This window comes from Vanellus vanellus (genome assembly GCF_965231255.1).
Source record: "Vanellus vanellus genome assembly, chromosome: 4".
Taxonomy (NCBI): Eukaryota; Metazoa; Chordata; class Aves; order Charadriiformes; family Charadriidae; genus Vanellus; species Vanellus vanellus.
The window spans coordinates 1,871,024-1,894,093 of NC_138909.1; the positions used below are offsets into that span (position 1 = coordinate 1,871,024).

The following is a 23,070-nucleotide window of genomic DNA, read 5'->3' on the forward strand; positions in this document are numbered from 1 at the left end:
AGAGCACAGCACCAGTGATTGGTACAGACCCCGAGGTTCACCCCCTAGATCTGTGGTGTTACCCCGTTCCTCCTTCCCACGGCCCCGCTCCGCGGCCATCCACGTGGGACACGCATGGCTCCTGGGAGCTGCAAGAAGCCGCAAGAACCCTCGGGGCCGAGGCCGAAGGAAAATCTCCAAACCGTCCCACTGAAAGGGGGATGGTGTCAGTGACCGCTCCCAATCAGGAGCGTAGAGCCCGAACTCGATCTCTGAACTAGGCGGCAGACAAAATTTACCTCTAACAAAACCCCACGCGAGTAACTTAAATCGGCGTATCCGGCGGTTAGGCAGCTGTTCCTTTTGCCTCCAATTAGCAAAAGGGAGTCTACAAGCCGTAACGGTCACTTCTCTGAAACGGTCCACCCCCAAATAATCCCCGTTTCTTGAAGCGGACAGGAAACAACTGTTCTGGATGGCACCGCTTCTCGGCCACTAGGAATGCCGAGTATGTTTCAGCCCGGCTTTAATGCAAAGCCGAGACTAATCCCCCTAGAGAGCCTTAGCTAGACTTCGCCAAAGGAACAATTGTTGCCGTTAAATAAGTTCACACTGCTTGGTGGTGAGCATTTGCTTTCTGCAGAGCGAGCTCCTATTCCCACGATGAAAAGCATGCTGGAATGAAGTCACTCGACGACGTTTCTTTTTTTCTATAGACTCATCCTTCTGAAGTTTCCCATCCTAGGCAATTTACATAGGGACAGGCTGGAACAAGCAAGCCATGATATCCAAAGGAGGCAGAACGAGTCCCAGACAGATAAAGGGAAACCCAAATAACAGCGAGTCCAACAAAACGGGGTCAGACACGTTCTCTAGGAATAGGCAAAGCGCAAGGAAGAGTCTGTGCCCGGCGGAGTACTCGAGTCAGCACGTCGCCTGCAAGCGAGGAACGGGAAGCAGACCTCTTCTCTTCAGCCTCTGGAGCCCGGCAGATTTGCAAGATGCCCCAGAAGGCCTCGAGAGGCCCCAAATGGCCAAAGTCACACATGGAAGTCCTCCCGCATCCAGGAAACTCTTTTCTAGCCTCAGAGTTTCCGTTGCCCTCGTGGACTCGTGCAACTTGTAGAAGCACATCTCCTCATCGGGAGCAGATCCACCCCAGCCACCCAACTGCCTCCCAAAACTCTGTGGATCTATCATTTGCCATCTCCCAAGTTTATTCTTTCCAGGCGGCGGTGACGAGCCGGTCTCACCATCACCCACAGACCACAGCAACCACAACGCGTTTGACTCCGAAACACGATGGCTCCCACGGGACACCGTTACCACCCTCCTACTGAGACACAACCAGACACCTCCCACGCCACATTCAGCCCTTTTAGTGTGAATTCAGGTGCAACGTCACTGCAAGGACACGTGCCGCGGTGCTGCCCGGCCCGAGCTCTTCAAGCCCCTCTTCATCTCAGGCAGGGAATTCCCCAAGACTCAGCATCCTCCGCTGCTGTACAGCTGGTGGAGAGAGACTCACCCAACTGGACTGCAGGCCATGGCAAAACCTTAATTTAGCTTCTGCCGGTCTGTGTGACACTTCTCTCTACCCGGATTTGGCGCAGGACACTTGGTAAGTGTCTTGATACCTAAATCTCCTGTTTTCAGTACAGCTTTCCTGACCCCCCTGCCCAAAAAGCCAAGCACACCGAGTTTCACCGCCGACTGTGAACTCCTCCCGATGGCTCTTTGCCGTGAGCGGCATTATTTAGCGTGTGTCCTTCTGTTTTCCTGCCTGATGATTCTCATCGTAAGAGCTACTTATCCACTTTAAAACCCAAAATAACCATATCGCCCCAAACCCACAACGCTACCAGTGCCCTACAGCCAAGGACCAAACCGCCGCCGTAGCCCTGTAAGCTTCTGTAATTGTTTCCTGTATCGTGTACGTGAAGTCAATCTGTTATCCGTATCATCTCTCCCCCCCATCAGACCATATTTTCCCAGGTCCCACGGGGCCGGGCGCTCCGAGACGCACTTCTGGATGTTCTGGCTGAACCTACAGGCTGCCTCACGGCAGAGCCCGGCTCTTCCCTTCTGCGTGCAAACAGCTTTTGACACCTTATGCTTTCTGCTTCCGTTTCCACCTTCCAGCATCCTTCCGCTCGCCGCTGCTTTGAAATGGGGAAAATCGTTTGGTTCCAAGGAAGCCAAAGCGCAGACTGAACAGCCGCAGCCTTCTGCTGCCGGTCCCCGCTGCCCCTCGCACAAGCGCAAGTACGAAATAAGGACATACGCTTCACCTGGCAAGAAAAAAACAACCCTCAACACAGAGGAGCCAAGTTATTAATCAGAGCCCGAAACCCAAGCCTAGGACGTCTTAGCGTTATTGAAACTGCTCTTGGAGCACAAACGCGACGGAGACTAACTGCTGGAGGTCTCCCCAGACCAGGATGCTCAAAATACCTCTCCTTTCCTGCACAGCCGCGCGATTCACAGGGTATTATATACCCATAGCTCAGAGCTCAATCAAACACCCCTCCTCAGCTGGATGAACTCAGTTCCCATTACTATATTTAAATATCAAGGTCTCCGGCTGGAAGCAAGACTTGAACGCCAGCCCAACACCACATTCAGGTTGCGACTAGTCCATTCATACGTTTCTTTACAAACAGAAGGACAGGCTCTGCTGATTTATGCATAGTTTTATTTCCATTTAACTGCTGAGGTCTACACTACTCTTCCAGGGAACATACAAACCGTAAGGCAAAACGCACCATAAAGGCATCTGCCTTTTTACAGCCATAAATCTGGCGATACGAGTACAAACACATCTATAAAGAATCGCTTACATTTCAGTTAACATCTGCTTTCCTCTTCAGCTTTCAGCTGACCGAGCTCTTCCCTACACATAACCGGGATGTACTTAATATCCCTATTTTCAAGTTCACTCAGTGGGTAAGAAATCAGCAAATAAATCCTAACAAAGACTCTCCCCTGCTTGAACAGATGTGGGATCAGGATTCAAAGCTGAGCAGAATAGCCCACAGCTCTCAAAGCTTTCATTTCACATATCATACAGATTTATTTTTAACGAATCTACCATTTTTCTGGGAAACGGCTGAGGTGAACAAAGAAGAAAGGAAGTAATTTGCGCTGATTAACGTAGCAGGGCTGAGGCCTTTCCCACCCTATCGTGTTCATTCTTCAGGTTTATGACATCGAAATTTCAGCGTCGTACAATTTCCATTTCCTTCGGTGGTGGCTCTTTGGCTCCCGGTCCTTCAGGTCACAGGTCAAATAGTTCATTTCGACTTATCAGAAAGTCGGAGAGAGTCAGAAGAGATAAAAGAAAGGCAGCTCTTGCCTCTCGAGAAGTTGTTGCTTCCTCAAGGCATGAACACATTCACAACAGAGCATCTGCTCCAACGGAAGGGGAACAGTGAGTTCACCATCCCTAAAATAGCCCCGGCAGAAAGAGAGACCCAGGAGTGGGTCCTTGGAGAAGACCCACAGCCGCAGCAGACGCAGCCTGCAGAGGCGGCTTTCCTCAAAAGCGTTGGTAAGGCTATAAGAAAGCTTGTTCTTTCGTGAACGATGACAGAAGAGTGTTTATTTTAGGGTTCCCGCTTATGCGAGCTAGAGCTCCAGCAAAGCACAGGCTGGAGCGATGTTCAGTAGGGAGGCAGAAGACCTCTGCTGTCAGCAGGGTATTCTGTACACGATTGATTTACTTTTTATTAACGCTCCCATTTTGTCATACCAACCTGCTGGCACCCGAGTGAAATGGGGTTTTGGCCTCCAGATCTCTAGTTCGCCCTCCACACATTTCTTAATCGTCTAATTCCCTAAACAGCTTCCTTGTGCAATCAAAATTATCCGCATTATCTTTGCGCCAGCCTGATCCGGAGGAGGAGATAAAGAGGGGGGGGGATGCCAAGAGAAGAAGGGAAAGGGCCCCGAAAGGACTGGTATTAGGCAGAAGGGAGCAGCATCGCAGCTCTACAGACATCCCTAGACCACTCGCCCCGATTCTGCTGAAACGTCTATTGATGCTACTCGTCAGATCAGCAGCATCTGCTGCCATCTGTGCACTCATTTTCCCAAACCCACGATCCCAACTGGAGGAGGTTAGTAGGTCACGGGCATAATTCGCGGCACCTCCCGGGATGAGAGGAGCCTCGGCTGCACGCCACGTCTCCACGCACTCGGAGAGCCCCTCGTTGAGCCGTCCCGACCCTCTAAGGCTTCCCCTGCCGGCTGACCTCAGTCCTTTCAGTCCCTCCAAGAGCGGCTAACCTGCCTTCTTCCTCCTGCTGAAGCAAGAAGCGATGGACAATTCTGCAAGAGCTCTGCTGATGGATAAGCAGATTTCAGAGCACGGAAAGAAAAATACAAAAACCCCCAAAGGACACCAGCTTCAAGAATAACGAGACTAAGGATCAGCATTTTAAATGGTCCCAATAGGAGCAGTTCAATGAGATTCATAAAAGCCAAGAGAAAACACCAAGTCGGGCTCAGAGAAGAAAGCCCAGGTGTTGGTTATATCTACGTGGGAGGATTTTGCACAGAGCCTACACCTCGAGACTTCCTAAGAACCAAGCAATGATTTCCAGTTGTCACAGGGAACACGGTCGTTCGAGCTCACGGCTCTATTTCCAACGTTCCCCGCAGCGACAGACCCCGCGCCTGCCTCGCGCCTCCCTCCATCTCAACTTTAGGACCCGCGCTCATCGGAACCCCCTTCTTTCTGTAAGTCTCTCTGGAAACCAAGCTAGGCGGAGAACTTGTCACTTGCCTCATCAACTCCCACTCCAGCCAGTCACTCCTCTCTCTGGGGGGGTAACGGCTCAACAGCGGCAGCAGAGAACACCGAACGTACAACATTTCCCCCAAGTGCGTAAGGATCTCCACCACAGCCACTTCTCCCCTCTTTGTTAGCACAGCCCTCGCCAGCCAAGAGCGTTCGATGCCAAAGAGCATCCGTCCTCCACACACCTACTAAATAAATATACAGGAGCGCTGCGACACCGGGGCTGAGGCTGTTAATCAGTAAGGCTGAGCCTCGTGCGAACGAAACCCTGATTTCTGGGAAAACATGACTCAGAAAACCCACTGTATGAAAGGCGGTGTACGAAACGTCAGGGGAATGTTGAAATAGCTGCCAGGCGGAGTGGACGGGGCCAGTGGAAACGCTTTGAAGCGCTTCAGACTCTCGTTTACACATACCCAGAGAGAAACCCAGAGCTTTGGGATGGCTTGTTCCCACCCTGTCCAACAGATTGGCGTAGGGTTTAATCCCAAAAGGGGCAGCTTTACAGTACCAGCCATCATCTACACAATTCAGTCCTTCTCAGCTATAGAAATATCTTTGGCTTAAAATCAAAATGCTTCTAAATGAGACTCCCCCCACACACACACCGTAAATTCCTTAGACTTTTCTGTCCCTTAGCAGTTTCACGTGAACGCAGAGAACAGAATTAGGCAAAGAATTAAGGTGGCTTAGGTAATTATAGCGGCACATGCTATCAGTTCAAGACAGAAGATTAGCACAGCCAGCTTCCAGTTAAAGGAGGGCTTCTCCCCAGTACTGTGAAAGGAACTGGACTCTTTTTTGCGTTGTCTATCTAAAACACGAACAGGGTACCATGTCAAAGCGGCGATATATACCCCAGAAAATCTTCCCAGAGGCACTTTTTCTGGTACTTCAAAACTGAAGAAGTTTCAAGACGAAGCTGAAGAACCACTTTAAACCCACCAAGCAGACAGCTACGCGCCCCGTGGCTTTAAACCCAAAGTAAAGTTTATATTGAATTATTCTCCTCTACATCTAGCATGACTAACGGTGGGTGTCACCTTTGGCCAAGGGAGTTTTCTAATAAAAACTGCCCGGTAAAGAAAAAAGCAGCAAAGCTCATTCTTAATCAAGAATGGCTCTCTCGTAAAGCTGCGAGCAAACAGGCAGCTAATCGAGGCAGAAGTGACCGGTAAACAAAAATGCACTGTATCACTCAAACCTACCAGAAAACCAAGGTATTTTGAGACTGATTCATCACTTCACTTTGCAGGTCATCATCTCTGTTCTCCCCAGACCACCTTTACCAAATGTACAATGTTCAATTCTTATTATTTTATCTCCAACTCTGCAACAATTAATGCAATATTAACCAGAGGGGGTTTATCATTTTAACTCCCCTCTCAAGGGGAATTTAAAGCTATAGAGGCAGCTTAACTTTCACTTAACCAAAAAATACCTCTATCGGTTCTTCAAGTTGTAGAGAAAAGCTAGAATTGTGGCAGGAGTGCGACAGCGTTCGGGTGCCAAACCCCGAGGGGCAGCTGAAACAACACTACTGTTGCATTTGTACTTCGTATTCAAATTAATTTTGTTATTTCCAGGTCACGGAATTCGAACACTTAAAGGTGACAATAACCTAAGTGGAACTGCTCAACGGCTCTACCATCTATGTCGGCGTTATTACCGTGGCAATTTTTGTGGGTTGTTTTTTAAATGATGAAGAGAGTGGAGGCAGGTTTTAAAAAAATCCCTGGAGAGATGACACTGTGCCTTTAAACGCACCGCCCCCAGACATAATCCTCATCAAAAGCCCATTATCATCTGTCTTGAGAAGAAAACGATCGCATTCCTCCCCCCCCCCTTTCCACTGCAGTGCCTGCTCCGCTCAGACACATCCAGAAATCTCTGAAAGCAGAATTCAGATCTGAACAATTTCATCCCGGTGGAGAATCCTCTCCCATATAGTCACTTTATTCCAGGCCCAGGCATCTATGGTGGCTTCAGATGGGCACATCACAATGCTAATTATTTATTGTTTTAAAAAAAAAACTCTTTTTCAAACCAGAATCGCTTCTCCGCACCAGTCTGACTGCATCACAACCAAAGGAACACCGAAATCCGAAAACAGAAGACGCTTTCTAAGGACCCACCCCTAAGTCCCTTCAACGACCCTTTCTAAGCCAACAAACTCTGCTGAAGGACCTCCCAGCCCCCCCGCAAAGGCGACTATCAAACAGCGAAGGGCGTTAACCGCTGGCTGAAGAAGCAAGTAAAGCTCCAGTATGGAATTTCAGTTTAATTTCTTTTGAGGAACCACGCGCCATGGCAAAGACGGGGCTGGGTTGGTTTGTGGCCCTGAACCGCCCTTCATTTCCTAAGGACGCTTCGGTGGCGATTTGGAAGCTAGGGAATGCGTGGGGGAAAAAAAAAGAGAGAAATGTTGCCGGAAAGGAAAAAAGTTACTGCTATTAGGGAAAGGAGGAGGACGGTGGGAGCAAGCAGAGATGCTGCGGCAGGGAAAGCCCTTGTGCCCGCGGCAGCCTCCGCGCTGCCCTCAGCGCCCCGACTACTTGCAGAGCTCAGGAGAAGAGGAAACCCAAGAGACAGAGCTTTTACAGAATCCCGGACTGGTGGGGGTGGGAAGGGCCCTCTGGAGCCCCACCAGTGCCACCCCCACCAGAGCAGGGGCACCTCCAGCAGTGGCACAGGACACCTCCAGGCGGGTTTGAATGGCTCCAGAGGGAGAGACTCCCCCCCTCTCTGGGCAGCTGTGCCACTGCTCTGCCGCCCGCACAGGAGAGAAGTCCCTCCTCAGGTTGAGATGGAACTGCCCATGGTCACCTTTGTGCCCGTTCCCTCTTGTCCCGTCACTGGGCACCACTGACAAAAGCCTGTTCCCACCCCCCGGCCCCCTCCCCTGAAGGATTGATAAGCGTTGGTAAGATCCCCCCTCAGCCTTCCCCTCTCCAGACTGAACAGCCCCACGGCCCTCAGCCTCTCCTCAGCAGAGAGATGCTCCAGTCCCCTCAGCATCTCCGCAGCCCTTTGCTGGACCCTCTCCAGCAGTTCCCCTGGGTTTCAGTCCCCCGTCCTCAGACCCCGGTACAAAGCGGGAGCCCGGTGGGGAGAGCTTCAGATGTCACAGCAGAGCAAGAGGGAAGATAAAGTTCAGGGAGCAGAGTCCTTGGGCAGGGCGGCTTGCTCCAAGCAGAGCACTCGCCAGAGCGAGATGCAAAACTCTGTCTATGAAGAGTGCCAACCAGAGAGGATAACGCGGGCAATGCTGTTAACATCAGGATGAGATTTATTTTCACTCACAGGAGATCCCTGACATAACTGTCCCTTTGAAGTCTTTCAACACCAGGCTTTCGGGACTTGCCAGAGGCACAGAGGGCAGCTGGTGGCAGGGCGCAGCTCCGGTGCCACGTGTCACCTCCAAACAGGTATGCACACGCGTACCTCCTATGGGTACTCCACCGATGCCTCAATTTAATCAGACTTAACATCCACACAGCTTATGCAGAGACAACTGCTTCTTTTCCCCAACCCTTACTCTCAAAAACAACTTCAGAAGTGACCCTAAAAGGAAAAATCATAATGACCAGACCTTTCCGGACAGGACGAGAACTCATCCTCTGCACCAGGGGCACCCACTATTTGCCTTAACGACCAGCACCGCCAGGAAAGATCACTTTTTGTTATTGTGCGTGGGAGTCTCGGTACGCACCTATCGAGGGAGGAACGGTTTAGCCCTACCTTTTATCACACCTACCCAAAATCTGGACTTTGCAAGGGGAAGAAGAATAAAATCCAAAACTCAGCTCCTTTCCCAGCTGTCACAGGCAAGGAATGAAAGCTTGGCAAAGGTACAACAGTTCTGCTCTATTGTCAGATATTAAAAACGCGCTTTAAGAATTTATTTTATGAAATGTACTGCGAGGGGGAAAGGGGAAAGCATAACACGGGGAGGGGTGCAGGCAAGAGCTGCCCAGCAAAGGCAAACCAAGAGCACCAGGCAGGTTAGCACCCTTCTGCGCCGTAAGCCCAGTTTCGGCCTTGCCTTTCCCTAAAAAAGGCAGATGTTACGTTTTAAAACTGTTTTAAACAAAGCTAAGTGTTCCCAAGAAGCCCTTACGCGATGGGCACGTGCACAAGTCAAGTTTAAAAAGAAAAAAAAAAAAAAGCCAACGCTTCAGTCGAGAGGGGTTGCTAAGAAAGCAATTTTTTTTCATTAGCTGTCTGAGAAAAACGCTGTACTCCTGCCAAGAAGAGAAAGGAAGCCTTTGCCCAGGGTGACGGTTCACATGGAGACCCAGCCTCATGTCACCACGTGCCTTCGTCCTATCCCGGTGCCTCAGTAGGAGCCGTGAGTCTTCGCGGTTAGAAGGGAGCCGCAGGAACAAGAGAAACACCATCCAGACCATCTTCTCTCTCTCTCCCACACCTACAAGAAGTCCTCCTAACTGCCAGTCAACTGTGTCTTCAAGTAACCCCTCCTTACGCCTCCTCTCCTCATCTTTCCTCTGGGTTTTTTGAGGTCACAGCCTCTTCCCTCAACCCACCCATACACCCAAAAATAGCCATCTTGAAACCTAACACAACTCCAGGTTGGCATCCCCGGCAGTGAAAGGCGAGAGCGCTTCCTCACCCCACAACATGAGCCAACCTGCCTGGGACGCAAGGTGTCCTGCTTTAGAGGAGCCTGACCCACTAGAAGCAGGTCCCTAACCAAATATTCAGGGCCGGGACGCAGCTGGCTTTACCCCACCTGCCCAGCCCAGATAATTAGGACTCTCTCAGTGCTTTATGCAATCTCTCCTTCGCAGGGCGAGAGCGGATGGGAGGGTTGTGTCCTCCTCACCAGCACCCTTCCATCCCCTTCCCCACGTACTCGGCCAGCTGCACCCCAGCAGCCTCTCTGATGGCCCCCAGCTACGCAGAGGGCACGTTCGCAATCAAAGCAGTAATTATTGCTGCCTTTACCTCTGCAGTTGTACTACGCGTCACCTAAATATGCTGCTTCCAGCATTGAAGATTCTTCAGTGGACTCCACCACCTCGGGCCCATCCACTGGCCGGCTGCGCAGTTCTTGAAGAGCAAAATACCAAAGATTCCCTTACATTTATGGGAAAGTCTCCCTGACCATCTTCCCTATGTAAAATATTAATATAAAAAATAAAATAAAACGGAGGTATTTGGCCGTCCTGCCTGGTGTTTTTGAAGGCTCTCAACGCTGGTCTGCCGTTGCTCTTACTGCGGTGAGCTGAAGCTAAAAGCTTTTGGAAAATCCCATCCAACATCTCGAAGAGCCAGGAAAAAAATTGGATTGCTGAAAAATCCCACAACACTAATAAGGAGAGGACTCTTGGCACACTCCTGACTGCGCTGCATCTGCTCTGCTAAGTAGGTACATTTATTTCCATCCTGTAGCTGTCCCTTGCTATTTATAGCTGCCGGCTTAATGAACTTTCAGGGTAGACACCAAGGCTGAGCCTTCCTAAACTCCTGTTTAAATATCCTTGTTGAATTAATTCGATCTCAGTATAGATGGACCATTCCACGGTTGGACAGGAAACTTCCACTCCTCGCTGGAAATCAGCTGAGAGGTTCTCCGTCGTACCGGATCTCTTCCCGCAAGGCAGGCGGCACTGAGGCGCGAAGCAATACCAGAAATTTACTTCATAGTAACCCAGACCGCACATCAAGAGGTAGGAAGACCGTTTAAGAACAGACGAAGAGGTCACAAACATGTTTTTTAAGAGACATATAATTAAATAGTCATCTCACGCTTAACTTGAGGACAAAGAGGAGCCATCCCGTAAGCGACTAGGCATAGGTGTCTAGAGCAGGCACGCCATATCCGCCGCCGGCTGCCGTGCCGCCGCAGTAACCCCGCAGGCAACTCGCCTCCCACTTTGTGCGGAAGTGCTCCTGAGAAGAGGGGATTTTGCACTCTTCATAAGGAGAAGCCTGCCACAGAAAGCTGGGAAACGCCTGCTGAACGCCTTGCCGAAGTCAAATGGGTGGCATTGAAAACTAGGAGATGGGCTGGTGGGCTCAAAAGAGTTCAAATAGAGCCTTGTCTCTGGAGGCAGTGCCAGGGACAGAGCCTTGTGCCTATCTGCCTTCTGTATCCTGGGCTGCATCAGAAGAAGTATGGCCAGCAGGTCAGCAGAGGTGATTCTGCCCCTCTACTCTACTCTGGTGAGAACTCACCAGGAGTACTGCCTCCAGCTCTGGAGTCCCCAACATAGGAAAGACATGGACCTGGTGGAGAGGGGCCAGAAGAAGCCATGGAGATGCTGCAAGGATTGGAGCCCCTCTGCTGTGAGGACAGGCTGGGAGAGTGGGGGCTGTTCAGCCTGGAGAAGAGAAGGCTTCAGGGAGATCTTATTGCGGCCTTCCAGTACCTAAAGGGGCTACAGGAGAGCTGGGGAGGGACTTTTTACTGGGGCATGTAGTGATAGGACAAGGGGGAATGGCTTCAAACTGGAAGAAGGTAGATTTAGATTAGATATTAGGAAGAAATTTTTCATTTTGAGGGTGATGAAGCACTGGAACAGGCTGCCCAGAGAAGCTGCGGCTGCCCCATCCCTGGAGGTGTTCAAGGCCAGGCTGGACGGGGCTTGGAGCGACCTGGGCTGGGGGGAGGTGTCCCTGCCCCGGGCAGGGGGTGGAACTCGATGATCTTTAATGTCCCTTCCAACCTAAACCATTCTATGATTCTATTCCTCAGCTGATGCCACGAGCTCCCTGGACGTGAAGGCTGGAGACTCTGTCCCCACAGGAGACTCTGTCCCTACACGTGTTGGCCAGCACAGCCCTCAGCACGCTGCTCTGCAGATTCCACCTATTGCGTTTACGAGAGACAAACTTCCCTGCTCCAGTGCCCCGGTTAAGATGTGAAACGTTCTTTCGAGTCTTGCGTAAGGAAACCATTGACAAGCATTGATAGCGAGCGAAGGGGCTGACACACATCAAAATACGATGGTTCTCAAGAAACGTGAAGCATGAGCTGAACAGCCTGTAACTGAGGTGGGACAGGTAGCGATCCAGAAACACCTGCCCACACACTCAGGTCTTCTAGATTTCAGCAGGAATTACGGATGCGATGAAGAATCAAGAGCACCGTGGAATCAACGGGCATTTCAGCCCCATAGGTGGGCTTTCTTTGCTGATGAAGATCGTGTTGGCGAGCGAGAAAACACAGCAAAAAAGCCGAGTAGCTTGGCCTCCACAGATACCTGGCTCGCACCGTTCAGAGGTACTGCATGTGACAGACAAGAGGTTAGAAAACTGTTTCTACACGCACACACCCCACCACTGTCTTATCTAGGCACTTAGACCCACTAGAAGATCAGAAGAACCTGAAAGGACCAAAAAAACCGTATCCGTTATGCAAGAAGCAAACCATAACATAAAGGAAAATAGGGATACTAATGCCATCAACTCCAGGGTGTCCCACACCAACCAGAAGCAACAGACAAAGTGTGGTACTCGGATTAAAAGTGAAAAAGCCTCCACATAAACCAATGAGGGTGGTGAATTCACGCTACAAGACTGCTCACCGTAACATCTTTTACGTCGCTAAGCATCTCGATAAGCCAAGCATCAATTAACTAGTTTTCATTAAAGAAAAGCTGTGCAAACCGATGTCGCAGGATCCCTCAGGTTCAGACAATCTGTTAGAGATAATTACAGCGCTCTCCATGTCACGCGTCCTCCCGAGCACTCCATAAATGCAGGTACTCAGCAGCAAAGTCTCAGCACACGCACCCAAAACCGACAGCAAGCTTCAAGCAAGCAGGACGCTCTAGAGTTCCCAGCCCCGGATTGCACAGAACTTACTTTTGAGAGAAGATTGCATTTTAAATCAGCGTTGTTAAAAGGCGCATAGTGCGGGATGACACGTGGCGATCATCGCAGAGGGACACAGCGGTTGCCTCCACAGCAAACGTGATGCATCCGGAGCAAAGCTCACCTCCGCTGGCAGAGATGCGCTCCGTCTGGAATGACGGCACGAGCCTCAAACAGCGCCTTAATGAAATGACTCCGCTGCCAACGTTTTCTCTCTCAGCTAAATGCTCCTCCTAACCCACATCTGAAGGCTCAAGAGAAGGGTTTTTTTTTTTCACTAAAACCTTCAAGAACTGCTGCTGGTGGGTGGAAGAGGAATTTCTCTGAGCAAACTGCAAACCTGTACAAACCTTTGATGGGATGACATATCATCCCTTCCCTCTCTCTCGCCGTACGGGTCCTCTAGAAACCACTCCAACAGACAGATCCAGATTTTCAACCTCTTTTCCTCGTTTCTGGTTTGGTGTCCTGGAGAGAGGATCATAGTCACACCCTTCAACTGGCAAAGAAAACCCTCGGTAAGCTTAGCCCACGCGTGACCATACGCAGAGGAGCTGCAAGGAAGAGTGCAACGCGAAAGATGGCCTCAGCTCACAACCGCTTCTCCCTTCTTGAAGGTTTTCCAAAGTTTAGAGCCTGCAGTTGTATTTATCCACCTGTCAGCCTTTCGATTCCTGCCAAAAATCAGGTTTTACGCTCTTCGCGGATGCAAGCGCTAAAAAATTTGTATTACAACTTGCAGTTTATTGGTTTCACGGGCCCTTCGTTATTGCTTGCTGCTTTTGGGTGCCAGTACCCTGCTGGATCCGGAGCTGAGCATCACAGGCATTTCTGAAGCCCAGCGCCACGTGGGGCAGAGTGCCCCGACCGCCCGTTTCCAGTAAATGATGAACACTGAGTTTCCTTTCCTCCCACTGCGTTTTCTTAAGCATTCTGCCGAGTTTAGACCAATCTTTCGCTTCGGCGACAACAATTTTTCAGACCTGCAAGTGGTTCTAAGACCAGTCAGTGAACCATACAGTACTGCAGCGATGCTCTACGCCCCACAACCCGTGGGATAAAACCTTTACACTCGGTAAATTTTCCCACAGCAATATCATCAAAGGAAAAATCTCATCGTAGAGCCCTTCAGCGAGGGGAATTCCCGAAGACCCACTCTTGGTCTTTAAAGGCAGGGAGTTTACACCTACAAATGTGTGTCCACACACATGGGAAGTGCTATACTTCGGAGAAGGATGAAGATGTCCCATGTTTAAGACTATAGAGTCGCGTCAGCAGACAGCTTACCGTCCCACCAAACTCCTTCTTTATCCTTTTTCCACGTTTAAGATCCTTCTTCACCCTTTTTCCACGTAACATTGTTAAAAATCAGAGTGGGAAGAGGCTAAAGTCAGGCAGCCAAGGCGAGTCAGAGGAGAAAGGCCTCAAGAACTTAGGAGGCTGCAACCCACTTGCCTATTGCCTTCTTCCCGCACCCGGGGAACGAAGGCCGGCGTCCCCCGCAGACCCGCAGGCTGCGTTAACAGCTCTGCAAAGCGTTACCGAGCAGAGGAGGCAGCGTCGCTCTGCGTGAACGTGGGGCACTGAAGTGCCGTGCCCACACCTTCTCACTCCTACTTTTTAAACCAAGAAAAAATTAAAAAGCAAGCGATGCCTCTAAGTTAACCTCCTGAAAACAAGGTCTGAGGGTGCTTATGGCCAGATAGCTTTAAAAGCGCTCCAAAGAACAGAGACTGTTCAGTCTCTTGTTACCTACTAGCATCGTTTTTGTGACTACTTGGTGTGAAGTGCCTTAGGGCTTGAACGGAGGTGCAGTATTGCAGCTCATTGCTATAGAGCTAATACTACTAGTCCTTGACTAGACATGAAATTCCCCAAGACATTTTGGAAAGGAACAGGTATTTTATATTTTGGGTTTCCTGCTCTCCATTTGCTTGGAATCGTCTTTGCCTATAGAAGGACTTTTACCCCAGCCACTGAATTCAGAGTCACGAATCCACACAGACAGCTTCTTACCTTCCAGAAACCACAGGCCATGCACAGACCAACCAACCAAAGATGAGAATTTCCATTCTGTCAAAGAATCGTACGTTTTTCTACTTGTGTTTCTTCTGACATGGTAATGGCTCACATCAGCCCAAGTCTGTACCCCATGTTCTGGGCGCTTCTGTTCTAAACACTCGATCAGAGTTTCAGAAGAGAGATTGGTATCTTTGTGAACGCGTACCTTCAGGACACGCTGTGTTTTTAAGGGGCACGGAGCTGGGCCAGCCCGAGGACAACCCAACCAAGCCAGTTCTGCCCAAGCAGAGGCATCTCCGCGGAGCACCTCGGACTGCTGCGTACATCAACGCAGTGCCTGCACGCTGCCTGCTACAAGAGCGCCTACCAAGAGACGTGATTGCGTTGGGCCTGAGCCAGGGAGGCGAGCCAAACTAACCTGGAGGGCAACCGGGCCATGAGAAGAAACCCCTTCCCACATCAAGCCCAGATGCATTTCCTCATGGGAAAATCTCCACACGTCTGTAGTAAAGAATGAGGAAGAGGGAAATGCATTCAGATCGCAGCCTCTCCCGAAGAAGAAACTTGCATCTGCTTTCCTTGTTCCTCCCTTGTCTCATCCCTTGCCACTATACCATCCGCTTCCTCCCGAGATAAGCAACGGACCGACCCGCGAAGGCAGAACCAGGCTCCACACTTCTGCCCTGCGGCTTTCCACCACCAGCTCTCTTCTCTGCCCACCTGAGTCTTTCCTTCACCCCACGAAGTGCGCTAACCCTAGTTCATCACCGACCAATTGAATATGCCCAAAAGACTAGCGGGTCACTGCTGTGGCCATTAGCACTACAAAAAAAAAAAAAAAAAAAATCACAAACTTCTCTCTGAAAGCCCCATTTTACTCATCATCTCCCAATTTGCTACCCTTCGCCTTCCACAGCGTCCAAACAGCATGAATCTTCATCTGTTTTCCAACTCTTATGTGTGTTTTAGGCAGATTAGAAGAGGGTATTTAAAGCCCACTTACGAGTAATGCAATAATATTGTTTTATTTTTTTTTTTAACCTCAAAAATACTTGCACGCCAGCTTCCTGGAGGGCGCAGAATAACCGCTGCTAAAAAAACGTTTCCTTCTTACCGGTTGTAAGCGGAAACCAGGGCCAGGCTGGTCAAAGGAGGTGCGTTTAGAAATAAGGCGCTGGTACGCTTCACCTGGAGCGGGGCTGTGTAATAGTCTGCGGTTCGAGGAAGCCGCGTCCCAGCGAGCGCCGGTGTCAGCAGTTTTCTGCCCGAGCGCGGAGACAGCCCTGCAGGCCTGGAATATACTGAAAGGGCTCTGCGGAGGGAACATCGTCTTCCAGCCTCCTCCTTGGTGTACCAGAGAACATCCCTGCCTACGTTTTTGAAGGCGGCATCTTTCCCAAGCAATAATTTACTGAGGATAAAACATATCTGTACACGTTCAACTTCCCGAACTCTCGCCAGACGGGAGAGCTGAAGGTTGTTTATGAACTACCAGAGTTTGCTTTGTTTGACTGAACTGGACACAGATTAAAAAAATAAAAAAAAAATAAAAAAAAAGGATTGACGTTTCCAGACTGCACCAATTCCCAAGTACAGAAGCGCAGCTAGACCGGTTTCCAACTGGAACAAAACACTTCTGGGGAAGGTTTGCATTTCTGGACCTGTTTGCTCTCCTGCCCGTATCCACAGACGTGTTTCATCAGGTTCGTTTGTTGTGGGACAAGCAGCTTGACCTGGTGAGTCAAATCCAGATTTTGGTCAAAATCTGACTGCAGTTTTTACCAAAGCAGCTGAGAAATCCTCTTCAGGTAAGATATCTAGGTTTAGGCTTCAGGGTCCTTAGGGACAGATCAAGAAACAGATGCGATGTGTCGAATCAAAGCTGGTTTAAGCTGTCCGCTCAGTAAAAACAAAGCTCTCAGCATAACCGAGACAATCAAGTCGTCTCCTAAACTTCTAGGAACTATTTTCACCATGTTATTAAATATTTTACAAATCAAACCTTATACGCTCGTCCTTATATTTGAAGACGAAATAAACTACAAATTATATCTAAACTGAACTGACACTGCCTAATGCTCGGCAAGTTAAAAACTGCAAAAATCCACAAAGAGAAGGAACTAGGCAAATTCTCGATTTTATAGACAGAGATGCGCTGTACCTTTCCTGAAGCTGTTTGGGGTTTCTTCAAGTAAAAATGGGGTTTGCTTGTTTTAAAACGTGGTTAACAAAACAGAATATGTGAATCCAAAAAACCTTCCAGTGCTAAGGAGAAGACTGAAATGTCATCCAGTTCAGTCCCTTCAGCTCATCATTACCTACATAAACAGCACCTTCATGTTATTATCCCATTAAACTTGCACACACCTATCACCTCCCTCTGCAGCCCTTCTGAAGGCAGTGTCCTACACGGTATCGTCACAGCACGGTACTTGTGGAGCCTCGGTCACCGACGGGTACCTGTAGCGTTGTGCGAATCCCATCCCCGGTTTTAGCGGTGAGCACAGCCCCTGGTACAGCCGACCGTCCCGCCAAGCGGTGCTTGTTATTATGCAAAGGTCATTAACACAGCTGGTCTTACACAAAGGTCGTTAACGGAGCTGGCCCTTCATCTTGGGGACTGCCAACACCCTTGTTCCTCTGTTCCTGGGTCCCTTCACCAGAAAGGCGCTGAGCTGCATAAGAGGGCACAGCGGGCTTAGGATTTCCTCCTTCCTTGGTGTCCAGCACTTCTATTTTTCCTCCAGTTCTTTTTTTTCCTCCTCTTCTGACGACAGGGAAACAGCACGTACTCGCGGGCGTCCGCAGCGCGCCCCGCAGAGCTGGCCGGGCTCGGCCAGACGCAGCCCCTTTACCATCATCCATCCCTCTGAAACCACCTCAGGCGCGTCAGGCTAACGCTCCCTCCCTGGTTGTCTCCACCCTCTGCATTTCACTTCTTGCTCAGTTTCTGTTATTTTTCCCCCTTCAAAGAAGAAAAGCAAAACCCAAAGCTCCCTCCTTCCCGGCCACAATGCGGTCACCACTCCAAAGCAAACGTCCTCACCCGGCCCAGCTCCACGAAACCACTGGGTCCAGACCCAACAGATGCTTCAGCTACCTACGCCGCATACGCCCCGCTGACAGCTGTCCCAAATACACACAAGATATTTCATTTCAGCTTTCTCCCAACTCCATTCAAATTGCCGTTCAAAATTCCCCTATTCTCTGTTTCTAATAATCTCAGCGCTCTTTTGAAACTGAATTTGAGCCACGTACCCCTAACTCATTTACAATTAACAGATGAAGATTAAAAAAAAAAAAAACAGGGTTATAACTGAGATTTCTTGCCGTGGTGACCAGTAACGAGTATCAGACCAAGCTGGTGAGGCACGTTTTTCTTTGCCTGAAGAGAACTTGTCTTCTCTTGGACACACTTGCCATAACTAAGAGTGAACACAGCAACCGGACACGTGGCACACGTCAGTGAAGAAAGACCCTCAAGAAGCCTTCATCAAAGCTCCGGTAAGAGACATCTAAAGCCGGCACAGTCTGAACATCCAACCACCGTCTCAGGTGGGCAACCTCCTAAGAGACAGAAACCGCAATGGAAATAAAGAGCCATTTATAAATGAGGGTCTAAGGCGGAACAGCGGAGATTTCTGAAGGAAGCCTGGTGTTACTACCCAGGTGGAACAGAGCAGAAAGGGTTGCTAGCAAGCAAAAAGCGTAGGAAACAAGTCGTTCAGGTCAGCTATGAAGACAAGAGTTTCAGAAGGGAAAAAAAACCTGAGGATATGAGGCAACATGTAATTCAATGTTTGGAAATCCAAGCCAGTAATCTGAACTACTCCTATCCTTTACGGTGCTCTAAATTAACTGTGCCAGCTCGTAAAAAGATCCGGCCACCAGTGCAAAAGAGCAAGTCCCTGTAAGAACCCTGTAAGGTCAAGTATCTGGATACATGAGATGGTGAACAATACCGAGAAAGTTAGAAACGTAGTATTAATGCTATTGCATGGGACACCTGGAATATCGTGCAGTATTTAAGTGATCCCGCTCCAAAAATACCTTGTGCAAAGAGGTCAGGGTGGAAAAGACTATGGAAAAATCCTCAGAGAGAGAGAGATGAAAAGATTGCACAGTTTTACAGGCAGATAAAGAGTAGACAAGAACATACCAAACTGTAGAAACAATAGAGGAAAAAAATACCATTAACCCTTTCTCAAATGACAAAACCCAGAAACATCGAGGAACAAAACGAAAGGCAGAAAATCAAAACCTGATGGAAGTAATAGGTTTTCAAGCACGGGCACCGCTTAGCCTGCGGAAACGATTTCCCTAGGACAGCGATACACCCAGCAGCCAAAAGGGAACGTCTACAGATCTGGTCACCTGCACGCCGAAAAACAACAGAGGTGTAAATATAAAAACTAAACTTCAAATACCTAGAGCTCTTGAAAACAGGTAATTATGTCTTTCGGTGTAAAACCAACTCCTGATTTCTGAGCGCTGACAAGAAAACTTCCTTGGGACAACCATGGAACTACAGCTACGCAAGAACAAAGGGACGTGGTGACTTGCCTTCCCTTCCAGCTCCTGCCCTCTGAACTATGTGCACCACCGAGAGCAACAGGCCCCGGGCTAAACACGGGACTGATCTGATCCCGTTTTACTGTCTTTCTTTGCAGCAACTATCCAGCAACGTAATTCCAAAATGAAAAATTCATTTATTTCTTCAATCAAAGATGAGGTCGTATGACCCCTGCTTGCTCCTCCCGCTGTCGCGCGCGCAGGAAGCCTTCTCCCACCTACAAACAAGTTCTTCAATGAAACTCCAACCATCCGGAATTAGCCTCAATCATCTGAGCTCTATCGCATCCTGGGCTGTTCTCCTATCTTCAAACCTTGTTCCCATTTTGGCAGGCTGTCACCATCTCTCTCCCACTTCTATTTAAGCAGCAGATTTCAGAACAAGCTTGTGGGTGACAGAGAAGACAGCAAGAGGAACGGGACTTTCATGACAGTCTCCTACGAAAGTACCAAAGCGACAGCACAGTGACGACACTCGATAAACATCTCTCCCCTCTGGTTGACAGTTTCAGTACGAATAGAGGTAGAGGGCACCCAAACCAGACCTCATCTGCCTATCAAAATTCAGATATTCAACCCCTACAGATACTCAAGGATACAGTAATGCTACATTTTATTCTTCTTTTTCTTTGCAAAACTTAAAACTGGTTAATTACTGAAGGGAAAAGACTTATTAGCACCACAAGTTATTGCTACGATGAAGCCAAATCCCACGCGGGTACGTTTCTCACAGTCTATAGCTGTGGTCGTGGTGCTTCTCATCAACCTGCTCCCGGAAGGGGCTGAAACCACAGCAGACTTGAATTCTAGGGAGGGCGCACGTCCTGAGAGCCGGGGCCGGAGCTGCAAGAGATCCGTCCGGGCACCTACTCAGTCTTTGCGTTTCCTTGCTATGTCTTTACGCGCGGTGTCAAATTGCTTTTTAAAATTCGGCCCGTTCCTGGCTGGCATCAGCCCAGGAGCCACCTTAGGCGATAGAGAGGGATGAAATGTCTGCACCAACCTCTGCGTCCTCCAAGCCGCAGCAACCATTCGACAGCAACCGATTAAGGCTACTCTGACCCTGCGACGTGAGATGACTGTTTTCGTGGATCCAGTTTCCCCCTCCGCGATCAGATCAGGAGCAGACCTCTAGACAACAGACCATTGTAGCGAGTGACAGCTGAAACCAGTACTTACTGAGCGGTTTAAGGATGCTGCTGCTTGTCTCATCGGCGTTTTCTACGTCTGATTTGTCGGAGTAGTTCTCAGAGATTTTCTCCTTTTCTTTCTTTTCTTTGTGCCCAGGTCTTCTTCTGTGACGCCTCCTTCTCCTGTAGCTCTTCGGCACGTGGACCCCAATGTAAATGGTGTGATGACCTAGGGGACACAAGCACAGCGAACGTTAACTTCGACTGCGGACAGTTTGAGCATCGGTGGCCGGCACGGTTCATGCTGCATTTCATTCAAATAGGCGAGCAAAAGCATCTTTCCTTGCTGGCCTAACATTCATTAGTGCAACGTTTTCTTGTCTCCAGACGTGAGCTAGGAGCTCTTTAGCTACCATTTGGAAAAGTGTATTTTGTACAGTCATTCCCGAGAGTGCATGCCACTGCAGACTCCCTCATCATTATTCTGCCCTTGTGACTCATTTTAAAAATAAAAATAAAAACCACAGAAGGCCACCATACTCACTTTGCAATACAGAATACAGCGCTCCTCAAAAACGTTCTACCTTAATTTTTCCATTTGTTTTACCAAACACTTTGGCTGGACTTCACTCCGCCAGTGTGCAAACTGATCCAGCCTCACCAAAGAGCTTAGAGCGACAAAACGTCCATCACTGGACTATGTAGTCCATCGTATAACAAATGTCAAAGTACCATTAGGGTATTGTTATAACACAGCTGATGAGGACGGACCACTAACAAAAGCGACTGTAAACTTCTAAGTACTTGACACTTTGCAAAACAAAAATTAAGTAATCAAAAAGTGACAAATTTCATATGCTGACTGTAAGGACAAAGTAATGCCCTTCGCCTTTCATACAGTCTTTCACTTGAAACTAAAGCACCTCAACTGCATTTGCCAATTGCTATGTCTTTTTGATGAGTTTGATAGAAACGTCTTATTTTCAGGGCTTTCTGCACTTCTACCAACTTGGGATATTTATTCTTTCCTTGTGCTTATAGAAAACATCCCCACGTCTTTTTCCGTGCCCGGATAATTCAGCCATCTTCCGGTAAGCTGCAAAAACAGCTCCTTCAGATTTAACTCTTGATAAATGATAACTGTATTCTACGCTTTTGATCAAATTTGGTTTCCCCAGTGATGCCTGGGTGCAGCCGAGGAGAGTTTCAGACAAACACACATTACGTACGTACATTTATCTGAACGAATGAGCCGCAAACACACACAAGAACAACTGTATCTCTCTGTAGGTACAGACGTTTACTCCTGCCCACGGCGGAGCGTTTCTGCAGAGTTGTCCCTCTGTGGGGCCGCTCTCTCCATCATCTCACATCCATCTATTCGTAGCGCATGCCCCCACCTCGCGCGCATGCCTGGCTATTAATTAAGTCAACGAGTAATAAAAATCAGGCTTCACTCGATCGAAGTGCCACGCGCCTGAGAAAGCTCGAGAGAAGACTGGCCCTCGCCACCCGATTTTCCCTCCTTAGAGTATGCGTTGCTCTTCCCTTTCCCCCGCCCCGATGATTACTGGTGGCTTCTCGGCAGCGTCAGCGGGTTCCAGATGAAGCTGCTATTTGTACGACAGAGGAAGATGCTCTGCAAACACCAGCGCGACAGTAAAGCCAGAGTCTGCAGCCACCGGTTAACATCCCCACTAAATGTGCACCTCTAATTCCTCGTTATGACAAATCCAATCTTTCAGACCGAGCAACTGAAAATTTAGGCGCAAAATACCCGATCTCCGTAACAAACTGACTTTTCACTGGAAAAACAACCCCGCGTCTGCCATGTCGAATTCCGCAGGCTCTTGCGGCAGCTGCGAAGGCTGCAGAGCCCTTCGCCTTTTTTTTTTTTTTTTTTTTCACAAGAAATTCCCTACTGAAAGCATCCGAGGTCTTTTAAAAAGCTGCTTGACCAGAGCGGCCCTCCTCGATAGCAACTTTCAAATAGCTGACGGAGCTCCCCGAGGGCTCCGCAGACGCCGCAGTGATGGGCTGTATGCACGGATGGGAGCAGAGGCTCAGGAAGAGCTCCTGCCCTATGCGTGTAACACCGTCTCGCACACCCATCTGCCACCCCCACTCCGCAGCCCAGCAAGGCCACGGAGGCATACAGATCTCTGGCAGTGGCTCCCTGGAAAAGCAAATACAGAGGACAAATTAGATTTTTTTAAATGCAGGCTGTTGTTAACTTAAGGATAAAAACAACAACAAAAAAAAAAGCATCTGAAAAAGGCTCCTTAAATACTGCACTCTGAGTTCTCAAAGACCAACAAAACGAACAGAAAAAAGAAAATAAAAAAATTGTTCTCCAAGATGATCACTTGATAAAAAAAAAAAAAAAAAAGTTCATCCCATCCGCAGACCAGCACAAAGTTTGATATATTTCAGCCATGAAGTCACTTGTTATATGGGAATTGTAATAGGAAGCAGAGGCTTATAAAGAAATTCCCTTCTCGCTCCCAGACCCGGTGGCGTGACAGCGCCTGGGACGGCCCTGACACGCATCACATCATCATTCTGGTGGCCGCTGTGCGACAGCAACCTCAAGGTTACGGACAAGCAGTAACGATGCAGAAGACCGTACTAAATAAATAAAATAGATACAGGGGTGTAAATATGTATAGTGTCTCACACCACGGAGGGACTGGGCAGAGCCACAGCGCCAAAACTGGAAACATC

The 23,070-nt window shown here is 49.0% G+C and overlaps 1 protein-coding gene across 2 annotated transcripts in view; it reads right to left on the reverse strand.

The window, feature by feature from the left end:
• Positions 1-23,070, reverse strand: part of SLC4A4 (solute carrier family 4 member 4) — a gene marked incomplete at its 3' end in the record, with an annotated part of 159,107 nt that overhangs the window by 121,987 nt on the left and 14,050 nt on the right. For both annotated transcript variants that reach the window (XM_082482028.1, XM_082482027.1), the window contains exon 2: positions 20,396-20,575. In XM_082482028.1, the coding sequence (XP_082338154.1) occupies positions 20,396-20,575 (180 nt within the window). The remainder of the gene's footprint in view (positions 1-20,395; positions 20,576-23,070) is intronic.